At 43.5% G+C, this 12,900-nt stretch overlaps 2 protein-coding genes across 6 annotated transcripts in view; one reads left to right on the top strand and one right to left on the bottom strand.

Annotated features, from left to right (window-relative positions):
- The window catches only part of NUFIP1 (nuclear FMR1 interacting protein 1), a 53,878-nt gene extending 50,956 nt beyond the window's left edge, over positions 1-2,922 (bottom strand). Inside the window, exon 1 of the mRNA XM_033176977.1 lies at positions 2,452-2,922. Coding sequence (XP_033032868.1) covers positions 2,452-2,863 — 412 coding nt within the window. The 5' untranslated portion in view covers positions 2,864-2,922. The remainder of the gene's footprint in view (positions 1-2,451) is intronic.
- A 35-nt stretch (positions 2,923-2,957) lies between these two features.
- The window catches only part of GPALPP1 (GPALPP motifs containing 1), a 49,518-nt gene continuing 39,575 nt past the window's right edge, over positions 2,958-12,900 (top strand). For 4 of the 5 annotated variants that reach the window (XM_033176979.1, XM_033176982.1, XM_033176981.1 and 1 more), the window contains exon 1: positions 2,958-3,170. In XM_033176979.1, coding sequence (XP_033032870.1) covers positions 3,083-3,170 — 88 coding nt within the window. In that variant the 5' untranslated portion in view covers positions 2,958-3,082. The remainder of the gene's footprint in view (positions 3,171-12,900) is intronic. The other variant, XM_033176980.1, reaches the window with a different exon arrangement.

Raw genomic sequence — 12,900 nt, 5'->3', positions numbered from 1 at the left:
CTGTGGGTCATGCCTATAATCCCAACACTCTGGGAGGCCTAGGCAGGTGGAGCACGAGGTCAGGCGATTGAGACCATCCTGGTTAACACGGTGAAACCCCACCTCTAATAAAAATACAAAAAATTAGCCGGGCATGGTAGCCAGCGCCTGTAGTCCCAGCTACTTGGGGGCTGAGGCAGGAGAATGACGTGAACCCAGGAGGCGGAGCTTGCAGTGAGCCAAGATCGAGCCACTGCACTCCAGCCTGGGCAACAGAACGAGACTCTGTCTCAAAAAAAAAAAAAAAAAGTAGAGGCACAAGATGTGACTGATTTGCTGCAATCTCGTGGTAAAACTTTAATGGATGATGAGTGGCTTCTTATGGATGAGGAAAGAAAGTGCTTTTTTGAGAGGAAAAAAAAGTCCTGGTGAACACTGTTGAAATGACAACAAAGGATTTATAATATTATACAAACTTAGTTGATAAAGTAGCCTCGACTTCCTGGGCTCAAGGAATCCTCCTGCCTCAGTCTCCCATGCACCTGGGACCACAGGCATGCCACTATGCCTGGTTAATTTTATTTTTTTTTGTAGAGACGGGGGTCTCATTTTGTTGCCCAGGCAGGTCTCAAACTCCTGGGCTCAAGCAATCCTCTTGTCTCTGCTTCTCAAAGTGCTGAGATTAGCTAGGTGCAGTGGCTCACGCTTGTAATCTCAGCACTTTCAGAGGCCAAGGAGGGTGGATCGCTTGAGGTCAGGAGTTTGAGATCAGCCTGGCCAACATGGTGAAACTTTGTCTCTACTGAAAATACAAAAATTAGCCAGGCTTGGTGGCGGGCACCTGTAATAACAGCTACTCGGGAAGCTGAGGCAGAAGAATCACTTGAACCTTGGAGGTGGAGGTTGCAGTGAGACAAGATTGCGCCATTGCACTCCAGCCTGAGCAACAGAGACTCTGTCTCAACAAATCTAAAAACATAAATAAATAAAGTGCCGAGATTATAGGTGTGAGTTACCCTGCTCAGCCTAAAGTATTTTTTAATCATGGTATGTAAGTTGTTTTTTAAGACATAATGGTATTGCATACTTAATAGACTATGGTATAATGTAAAAATAACTTTTTTGCCCCATACGATCTGCAGGAAAACATACCCTTTACATGCACTGGAACACCAAAAAAAAAAAAAAAAAAAAAAAGTGTGTGACTTGCTTTACTGCAGTGGTCTGTAACTGAACCCACAAGAGCTCCAAGGTATCCCTAGATCTAGAATCCAACTACTTCTCACCATCCTTTGGGCTTCACCTTGGTCCAAGTCTCCAGTGTCTCTCATTTAGACAAGTAATTACAATAGCTTCCTAACCCGTTTCTCTTTCAGTCAGTTCCCACCAACAGACACACTAATCCTCTTAAGTAAATCAGATCATGTCAATCCCCTGTACTACCCACTTCACAACAGTAAAAGTCAAAGTCCCACGATCTATAAAGACATACCAGGTCTTACCTTCTTCCCCTATCTTCTACAATTATATTCCAGACTCAGTCCTCCGTAGCCACGCTGGTTCCCATTTTGATGTATAGCTTCTAAGCCTCAAGGCCTTTGCACTTGCAGTTCCTTCTGCCTATACCCCTATTCTCCCAGATGTATGCACGGCTGTGATCCCTCACCTCCCTGAAGTCTTCGCTCATATGTCACCTTTCTTATGACTAACAATATTTAAAACTGCACTACCCGGCCGGGCGCGGTGTGGCTCACGCCTGTAATCCCAACACTCTGGGAGGCCGAAACGGGCTGATGCCTGAGCTCAGGAGTTCGAGACAGGCCTGGCCAACACGGCGCAACCCCATCTCTACTAAAAATATAAAAAATTAGCCAGGCGTGGTGGCATGGGCCTGTAGTCCCAACTACTCGGGAGTTTGAGGCACGAGAATCGCCTGAACCCGGCAGAGGTTGCAGTGAGCCTCTCTGCAGAGACTGCATAGGCTGGAGTGAAGTAGATCCCGCTACTCTTCACTCCAGCCCGGGCGACAGAGGCACTCAGTCTCCAAAAAAGAAAAAAAAGAAAAGAAAAGAAAACCCTTCACTACTTACCATTCTTCTTTGTTTTATCTCTCTCCACTGCACTCTTAACCTTCTAATGCACAATATTTTATTTTGTTTATTGTCTGTCTTCCTACACAAGAGAGATATTAATATTAAGCTCCATAATATTTTTTGTATGTTCTGCTCACTGCTATATACCTAAATTCTGGTACATAGTTGGAATTCAATAAACAACTGCTAAATGGAATTAACAGGCAACAGGAAAACATTCTAATCAGATATATTTTGAGATACTAATGACCAGACTCCAAGAGCGCAGAGGCAAGGCAGAGTGGAGAGAGGAAACGGAGAGATGTATGCACGGCTGAGGGGAGAGGAAAGAACGGGGAAAAAAGGTAAAGGGGTCGACCCACGTGGAAAAATAGCCTACCTGGAGGGTTGAAGGACTTCTGATGCCGAGGAAACCTATCAGAAGACTGTCTCCAATACCATGATGTCGAAGCGTGGAAATTCCAAGGCTGGCCGTTGGGCTGAGGCTGAGATTCAAGAGGGGACTGGGCGTCGAAAGGGGGTTGCGCCCCGGGAAGAATCTGGGCGTCGAAGGGGGGCGGCGCCCCAGGAAGAGACTGGGCCTCCATGGGGGGCTGCGACTCAGAGGAAGGTTTTGACCCGGCTGTGGGAAGCGAGGACGCAATCGGTGGTGGCGGAGGCGGCAGCATTGCCCAGAACACCCAGCTGTCCCGTGGCAGGGCAGTGTCGCTCAGGGGCCCTAACGTGGGAGTCAGCTCGGGAGACGCACGCCACCCGGTTGGAGTCACGAAATCACTAGCCGGCTCAGCCATACCACCCGCTGGGTCCGGAGTCTAGCACGCGACTGTGGAGCAAGCATTAGGCGTCACTTCCTTTACTGCGAACTACGCCGCTCAGCCAACCACAGGATTTACGTCATTGGTCGGCGTCGGGAAACCTTCCATTCTTTGCTGCTGATCGCGGGATTCCATTTGGGTAGGTTTGACGTTCGTGGATAGACTCGTATCTGTGACCAGTGTCAGCCACCGCGGATGGCAAGAGACCTTATCGGACCGGCCCTGCCGCCCGGCTTCAAGGCCCGTGGAACAGCGGAGGACGAAGAGCGGGACCCGAGCCCTGGTAAGCGGCGGCGTCTCCGCTGCCCTCCAGGCCCATCTACCAGCTCCCTGACCCGGCCCTGCTAGCTGAAGAAAGTCGGAGGCCTAGGAGGGCTGAGGAGTGGGGAGTGGGCGCGGCCCGACGCGAGAGAACTTTTCTTCCCAAACGGTAGTAGTGGGGAGGAGGCTGGGGGACCCCCCCTAGAAACCGAGCTTTTGCGTGGTTTGGCTTCGTGATGATAATACATTCTCATTTAGCGCTTAATAAGAGCTGCACGCTGCCCTAACTGACTGATACCCATTCAGTCATTTAAGCCGTATAAGGAAAAGACTATTTTCCCATGTTGCAAATGGGTACGCCCAAGCCCATGCCAGCGTCTAGATCATACTGCTAGCAAGTGATGGAGCCCGACTTAGAAGGAAGCGTTTCTCCTAACCTCTGTGCCATATTGCCTTCTGATTTACAAGAACCTTGCAGATCCTGTTCTCTCCAGCCCCCGACCTGCTTTCCTTGCCTCTCATTCTGTTATTGCATCTGACACATCAGCCCAATACTCAATCCAGCCTGAGTTGCTGCGCAGTTCCTTAACGCTCTAGGCTTCTGGGCTTCCTCTGGTCGCATTTCTAAACATAACTGACAAACATCTCCCCATCCTTCAAGGCCCAACTTAAATGTCACACCAATAAAACCTTTCCAAATTCCCCAAAGCATTGTCACGCCTTTCTTTTTGCCCTCGGGTTTTTTCCTAATTACATTGCATATTTAGTACACTATATTTGAATGATTTGTCTACATAATCTGTCTTCACCATTGCACTATGGTCTTCTACCTGAACACGCAACAGGCACTTTGTATATATGAAGCGAATGCTTCTCAGATTCCGCCATGCATACCTATCTGCTTTAATGTTTATTCACATTTGTGGACTAGCACCGACAACCCAGTTGGAGAAGAGTAAAGCTGAAAGAGTAACCCTGCCATTTCTGAATCTAATTTTTCTTCCTTTTCTACCCGGAGGTCATGTTTCTACTACAGGCCCCTTTCCAATCTAATTTCTGTTGTAACCGTTTTGAAAATTATGCTTTCCAGCCGGGCGAGGTGGCACAAGCCTGTAATCTCAGCACTTTGGGAGACCAAGGCGGGCGGATCACTTGAACTCAGGAGTTCGTGACCAGACTGGCCAACGTGGTGAAACCCCATCTCTACTAAAAGTACAAAAATTAGCCGGACGTGGTGACAGGCGCCTGTAATCCCAGCCACTCGGGAGGCTGAGGCAGGAGAATCGCTTGAACCCAGGAGGCGGAAGTTGCAGTGAGCCAAGAGCGCCACTGCACTCCAGCCTGGGCGACGGAACGAGAGTCTCAAAAAAAAAAAAAAGTAAAAATAAAAAATTATGCGTTCCTTCCCGTAGGAGATAGCTTTAAAAAAAATAAAATAAGGCCAGGTGCGGTGGCTCACGCCTGTGATCCAGCGCTTTGGGAGGCTGAGGTGGGCGGATCTGAGGTTAGGAGTTCGAGACCAGCCTGGCCAACATGGTGAAACCCGATCTCTACTAGAAATAGCTGGGCGTGGTGGCATGCACCTATAATCCCAGCTACTCAGGAGGTTGAGGCAGGAGAATCGCTTGAACCTGGAGGCAGAGGTTGCAGTGAGCTGAGATCGTGCCGTTGCACTCCAGCCTGGGCAACAGAGCGAGACTCTGTCTCAAAAAAAAAATAAATAAAATAAAAAATAATGATTTTATTTTAGCAAGAAAAGTTCCATTCGACCAAGGTTGAAGAAAGGTGTGGTTAACCAATTTAGCTAGTTGGGTTCCTATGTGTATATTGTTGCTGGTTCACCACATTCCCTGATTTTTTTTTTTTTTTTTTGGAGACGGAGGCTCACTCTGTCGCCCAGGCTGGAGTGCAATGGCACAATCCCATCTCACTGCAACCTCCACCTCCCGGGTTCAAGCAATTCTCCTGCCTCAGCCTTCTGAGTACCTGGGATTACAGGCACACGCCACTGCGCCCAACTAATTTTGTATTAGTAGTAGAGAGGGGGTTTCCCCATGTTGGCCAGGCTGGTCTCCAACTCCTGACCTCAGGCGATCCACCCACCCCAGCTTCCCAAAGTGCTGGGATTATAGGCGTGAGCTGCCACACCCGGCCCATATTCCCTGATTTTAAACTAAGGCAGGATTTGCAGATAAGCAACCACCAACTCCTGCATAGATAATTCTGTTATGGTTTGCTTCCATCGTTCTACCAGCTTTTATGTCCAGTACATCTTTCTTTGTCTGCTCTCTTCTGTTTCTTTTATGTGTTAGTTCTCCGCTTCCCCCAGCACTTAACGCCGTGCATGTGTAATACTTGTATTGCCCTCTACTTGAAGGAGTTCCATTACAACCTGCCTGGCACATAAAAGATTCTGGGTCCAGGTGCGTTGGCTCACACCTGTAATCCCAGCACTTTGGGAAGCCAAGGCCGGTGGATCTCGGGGTGAGAGATCAAGATGATTCCGGCCAACATGGTGAAACCCCGTCTCTACTAAAAATACAAAAATTAGCCAGGCATGGTGGCGTGTACTTGTAGTCCCAGCTACTCTGGAGGCTGAGGCAGAAGAATGACTTGAACCCGGGAGGCGGAGGTTGCAATGAGCCGAGATTGCACCACTGCACTCCAGCCTGGCGACAGAGTGAGACTCCGTCTCAAAAAAAAGAAAGAAAAACAATTCTTCGTATATATTTGTTGAATGACTGCTCTTCGTCAAGCACAGTATCTTACACATAGTGTCATTTTTAACGCATAATCCCCCCTGCTATAATTCCATTCCCTTCATAACCTTCTAGATGGCTGAACCTAAAACAGTTGCCAAAAAATCTTCACATATCATTTTTATTTCATCTATCTGGATTTTTAAGAAGTTTGCCAGGACCAATGGCTTTCACATCCACTGTATCACACCATAGAAGCTGCACTTGGACCATCTTTCAGTTCCTACCGGCATCACCCACCCCCACAACCAAAGAGTAACTGCATGTTTTCTCTTTGGTAACTGGCTTCCTCTCTTGGTACTATATTACTTTTTGAGATTCATTGATGTAGATTAGCATTATTATAGATTGTTGAAGTTCATAATCTGGTCTTTAAACAAATAGAATTATTATAGATTGTTTCCTTACATTGCTATATGGTCATCCATTGGATGAATATTCTGCAATCTATCCATTTTACATTGGATGGACATTTGAGTAATTTCCATTTGGAGGCTGTTATAAAATGTGCTGCTCTGCATTGTAGTATATGTCTTATGGTAGATATTCCCACCTTCCAAAGTCACCAAAGTTCTCAGCATGTATGAGAATTCTAGTTGTTCCACATTCTAATAGTTTTTTCTTTTAAATCCGGTGGTTTGTAGCAATATCTCATGGTAGTTTTAATTTGTATTTCCCTGGTGACAAATGAAATTGACCACCTTTTCATGTGTTATTTGACCATATGGATACATACTGTGTTTGGTCTTTTGCTTATTTTTCCATTGAGTTGTCTGTCTTCATATGATTTATAGAGTTCTTTTTATAGTCTGAATATGAGTCATTTTCCAGATAGGTGTATCAGAAATATCTTCTCTAATTCTGTGGTTGTTTTTTCACTCATGTTGGTATGTTTTGATTAACAAAAGTTTTTAATTTTAATATATTCTGACTTTTAATTTTCTTCTTTTATGGTAGAATTTTTTGCACCCTATTTAAGGTATCTTGCCCACCCCAAGGTTGTAAAGCTGTTCTATGTTTTTTTCTAAAAGCATTATTGTTTCAGCTTTCACATTTATATTTGCAATTCATCTGGAATTGATGTTTGTGTGTGGTGTGAGATAGGGATGAAAATTTTTTGCCCCTGTAAGGGTATCCTGGCACCATTTATTGAATAGACCATCCTTTCTCCACTATCACCTTCCATCAGGCAACCATATATATGCATCTAGTTTTTTTCTTGTTTATTCTGGTAAAATATACGTATCTATCATATTAGCCATTTGTAAGCATATAGTTCAGTGGCACTTAGGTACAGTCACATTGTTGTGCAGTCATCACCACCATCCATCTCTTAGAACTATTTTCACCTTCAAAACTGAAACCTATACCCATTAAACAATAATTTTCCATTTTCCCCTCTCCCCCAGTCCCTGGTAACCACCATCTACTTTCTTTTTCTGTTAATTGGACTCTTCTAGGTACTTCCTTTAATGGAATCATACTGTACTTGTCCTTTGGTTACTGGCTTATTTCACTTAGCATGATTTCTTCAAGCTTCACTTATTGTAGCACGTTAGAATTTCTTTTCTTTTTAAGACTCAACAATATTCCATGTAAGTATATACTGTAGTGCAGTGGCATGATCTCAGCTGGAGTGCAGTGGCATGATCTCAGCTCGCTGCAACCTCTGCTTCCTGGTTCAAGTGATTCTCCTGCATCAACCTCCCAATTAGCTGAGATTATAGGCGTGTGCCACCACACCTGGCTGATTTTTGTATTTTTAGTAGAGATGGGGTTTCACCATGTTGGCCAGCCTGGTCTCAAACTCCTGGGCTCAAGTGATCCACCCGCCTCAGCCTCCCAAAGTGCTGGGATTACAGGCATGAACCACTGTGCCCAGCCTCTTTTTTTTTTTTTTTTCAGTTTTTACAAATTGTGATAAAATACACATAACATGAAATTTACCATCTTAACCATCTTTAAATGTACAGTTCAGTGGCATTAAATATATTCAGATGGTTGAGCAACTATTACCACCATATCCACATCTCTTTTCATCTTATAAAACAGAAAGAAACTCTGTACTCATTAAGCAATAACTCCTCATTCCCCCCTCCAGCTCCTGACAAGCGCTGTTCTATTTTCCGTCTCTATGAATTTGACTACTCTAAGTACATCATTTGAGTGGAATCATACAGTATTTGTCTTTTTTTTATTTTTATTTTTTTTGGACTGGCTTATTTGGACTTTTATTTGGACTGGCTTAGCATAATGTCCTTTTATTTGGACTGGCTTAGCATAATGTCCTTAAGGTTCATCCATGTTGTAGCAGATGTCAGGATTACCATCAAGTGAGGATTCCTGAATCCAGTCTGATATCTGCCCTGTGTTCCTCACATTCTGCTGTCCCAGAAAGATCTGACAAGCATGACCAGAGTAAAGAGGAGAGAGGGAGCACACAGGTCTGAGATGGAACAAGTTAACTTCATTTGAATACTCTGAAAATTGACTGCTGGGAAATGACCCTGAAGTCATATCATTAGAAACCCTGGGGTGCAAATATTTTCTCAAGAGTGGTCCACACACTCCATATTCTGTTCATTGGAAGCTGAGTGGAGCCTTGGCCATTTTGACTTTAACTCCAGTCTCCTTATCTGCAGTGACCTTCACCTCCATTAATTTCACCTACATTTGAAGCTGGAGTAGGGAGTCTACCCTACTCCAGCTCCAAAAACATGAATTCAAATCTCATTCTCAGCAAGAACCCCTTATTCATTCATTGTTCCCACTCAAGTTACTCCCATTTCATTTGCTTTTTATTTTTGTTTTTTAACCTCATTGAGCCTTCCATCCCTAAGTACTTCTATCCTTAAGCACTTCCATCTGAGAGGAGTGCTTACATCCCTACTCCTGTTAGACTCCATGGTCCATCCATTCATCCACTCTCTTGCTGGTGCTCTCAACTGCTTTATCCCATTGGGCATTCTGCCAAACCCATCTAACGAAAGCCCAGCCCTGGATCAGTCCAAGTGTTTACCCCTTGTGAGCCTACAGCCAAGCTGCCTAGTGCTGCTAGAAGAAACCTCATGCCTCCACAAACTAATGCTGCTAAAAGTTAGCCTGTTCCTAACTGGGTCCATAGGTCTGTCCAGTCATCTTCACAGGCTTCACCTCCCTTCTCTTCCCCAATCTGCAACCATGGCTTTTTAAAACTTTCCCTTTCTTCTAAAATTGTATTTTTCTGTCTACTTCATTGAACAAGTAAATGCTATCATAAGAGAACTTCCTCGATTTTCTGTTACTATAGCTAAAAACTTTCCTGAATCCATGCCAAGCTTTTTGTCTGCCCTTTGGTAATAATGGAAGAGGTATACTGCTTCCTTCTAAAGCCAATCCTTCCATTTTTACTCTGACTCCCTTCCCTGTCCTTAGGGCCGCCTGCCCTTAGCATTTAACCAAAACATTCAAATTTTCCCATCTTTGAAGAAAACTCTACTTCATATCCCCCTCTAGCTGCTCCTTTTTCTTTCTTACTGCCTCTGAGTCTTCCATTTTCTCCTTAACCCGTTGCATTTCTTCTCTCACCAGTCCACTGAGACTCTCACCAATTCAAGGCTCCCTTTTCAGTCCTAGTCTTCCTTGACCTCACAGCAACATTTGGCCCCTCTTTCTATCCTCTCTTGGTTCCAACCATCCTGAACACCTTTCAGTTTTCTAAATTTGGTGACTTTTGCTTTCAGGCTTTTGTAGATGCTTTTCTTTCTGCCTGGACTACTCTTCCTCCAGTCTCCACCTTCTTTGTCCAGCTAACTCAGGTCCCACCCCTACATCACTGCTTCTAGGAAACATTCTTTGATGTTAACTGCCTACTGCCTGTAAAAGATGGGTTAGGTGCCCCTTCTTTATATTTGCATGACTTAACCATGTCATGGGGTCAGCAAACTTTTCTTGTAAAGGACCAGATAGTAAATACAGTTGACCCTGTAGATCTGTGGGTTCTCAGTCTTCGGGTTCAACCAACTCTAGATTGAAAGTACAATATTCAAGGGATGTGGAACAAAGGCCATAGCCACAGATTTTGGTAGCTGCAAACTGGGGAGCTGGTCTTGGAACCAATCTCCTGCGAATACCAAGGGACAACTGTACTTTTGACTTTGCAGGTCAGTAGGCAAAATCAAGATTATTGTGAAAGTATGTGTATAACAAGAAGGAGGCAAACTTCACAAAATTTTATTGTTGCAATCCAAAACATAATACGATATAATTTTTTTTGTCATACAGGTCTACTAATGAGAAGAATAGAATTGGTTTGGGGGAAGTAACATATCATTTCATCGGGGTTCAAGTTAGCGTTCCTAGTCATCAAAATCAGTTGCAGATGTTCATCCGTTAATGCGGATCTGTAATGAGATTTTATGTATTATGCTGACTTCATTTTTTTGTATGCGTAATTCTGTGTGATATGAAAAGGGAAATAAAGTGAAATATAAGGAAGGTATAACTCCTGTTCTCATGGAATTTATAATCTGTTTGGAAAATTATCATTGCAATAGGAGAGCCTCCTTAATGATGATGACAAGCATCACTGCTTTAGGAGAGATATGGAATAGTTCATTACATGTTCCCAAAATAGTTTTTTGAGATTATTCATAGTTCAGAAGGATATTTATCTATAAAAAAGTAAAGCCAGACATGTCCTTACTTTTATTAGGAGGTCTGTATTGTGGTGTATACTGACTGATACTTTTAATATTCTTCTCTTTTTTCTTTTTTTTTTTTTTTTGAGACAGAGTCTTGCTCTGTCACCAGGCTGGAGTGCAGTGGCATGATCTTGGCTCACAGCAACCTCCGCCTCCTGGGTTCAAGTGATTGTCCTGCCTCAGCCTCCTGAGTAGCTGGGACTACAAACACGCGCCACTACGCCCAGCTAATTTTTGTTTTTTTAGTACCGATGGGGTTTCACCATGTTGGCCAGGATGGTCTCGATCTCTTGACCTTATGATCCGCCTGCCGTGGCCTCCCAAAGTGCTGGGATTACAGGCATGAGCCACCGTGCCTGGCCTCTTTTTTCTTTTTTATATCGCCATCTCAGTGTTCTGTCATTTCATGATGAAATAGTTGTTTATTTTGACACAACTCAAATAGAAATTAATGGTACTATGTGCTAAATGTTACTTTTTTATACTATTTTTCCTGTGATTATTTTTTAAAGGCCAGGTTTTCTTAGATGAGTTTTATCTTCATCTGCTTATTATCTTGTTAAAAAATGTATACCCATTTGTTTCTTTAAAAATCCAAGGCAATTTTTTAGGTGTAATAGCACCAGGTGTGGTGGCTCATGCCTGTAATCCCAGTGCTTTGGGAGGCCAAGGCAGAAAGATCACTTGAGGCCAAGAGTTCAAGACGAAGCTGGACAACATAGTGAGACCCTGGTCTTAAAAAAATAAATAAAATAAAATTTAAAAATTATCTGTACATGGTGGCAGACACCTGTAGTCCTAGCCATGCAGGAGGCTGAGGTGGGAGGATCACTTGAGTCCAGGAGTTTGAGGTTACAGTAAGCCATAATCAGATCACTGCTTTCTGACCCAGGAAATAGAGCAAGACTCCATCACTAAATAAATAAATGAGTGAATGAATACATAAATAAATAAAATGTACGTATGTATGTTATAATACCAAGAACAGCACATATTTAGACCATATTCCACATCTAATTGCTTAAAATATATAAAACAATAATAAAATTTTTTCTTGATACACACCTATCCAAAATTGGCCAATAGTATACAATTGATAAATTACATTGATAGCAGTCACATATAAGAAGTCAAAGAAGCAGAAGAGGAAAAAACATATCTTCCCTCTTTAATGTACTTAGAATCAAGAAGATGAAAAGAGACAATCACTCCTATGGGGCCACCTTATTCATTGACGTTGGAGGTCACATATAGTCTCTATTTATAATTGGGGAACATTTACATACTAAGACATTAAGTCTTCTCCAGGAAACCCTGAACAGCAGTTGGAGACAGGAATCCCATCCATGATGCTTGATATTTTCCTCTTTTTGCTGTAACGCAGCATGCCTTAGTTATTCTTTTCTAAGGCATGTTATGGACCTGTTCTATAGTAATGCACCAAGAGAGATAGGAAAAAAAATGTTTTAATAGGCTGATGATTCCAAAACTAGCCTTAGTTTCTCCCCTGAGCTTTATACTGTGATAATGTTTGGCTGTGTCCCCACCCAAATCTCATCTTGAATTGTAGTTTCCATAATCCCTACATGTTGTGGGAGGGACCTGGTGGGAGGTAATTGAATCATGGTGGTGGTTACCCTCATGCTGTTCTCATGATAGTAAGTGAGTTCTCATGAGATCTGATAGTTTTACAAGTTTTCCCCCTTTCTCTCCACACTTCTTCCTCCTACCATGTGAAGAAGGATGTGTTTGCTTCCCCTTCCACCATAATTGTAAGTTTCCTGAGGCCTCCGCAACCATGCTGAGCTGTGGGTCAATTAAACCTCTTACCTTTGTAAATTACTCAGTCTCAGGTATTTCTTCATAGCAGCGTGAGAACGGACTTACACACCCTATACAGCCTAGTATGCCCAAGTACCACTGAGAGCACCACCTACATTTTTAAGGCTGTATGAAACTTAAAATGTGAAAAACAAACTCTCAAGTCTCCCCTCCCAGCCTATTTTCTTCCCAGCCTTCTCCATATTAGAGAATAGCATTGCCATCCACCTGCCTAGCTAGTCAGGCACAAAACCTAAGACCTATCCTTGGTTCCTTTTTTTTTTCTTCTCACCTCTAACATCCAAACCATTAGCAGTCCTCTTTGCCCTTCCATTAGAGTATGTTGCAAATCAAACATTTTTTTCTTCTTTTTTTTTAGGTAGAGTCTCGCTCTGTCGCCCAGGCTGGAGTGCAATGGCGTGATCCCGGCTCACTGCAACCTCCACTGCCGGGGTTCAAGCAATTCACCTGCCTCAGCCTCCCGAGTAGC

The sequence above is a fragment of the Trachypithecus francoisi genome, unplaced genomic scaffold, assembly GCF_009764315.1.
Source record: "Trachypithecus francoisi isolate TF-2019V2 unplaced genomic scaffold, Tfra_2.0 Lachesis_group18, whole genome shotgun sequence".
Lineage (NCBI taxonomy): Eukaryota > Metazoa > Chordata > Mammalia > Primates > Cercopithecidae > Trachypithecus > Trachypithecus francoisi.
This window is presented reverse-complemented; position numbering and strand designations above follow the sequence as displayed.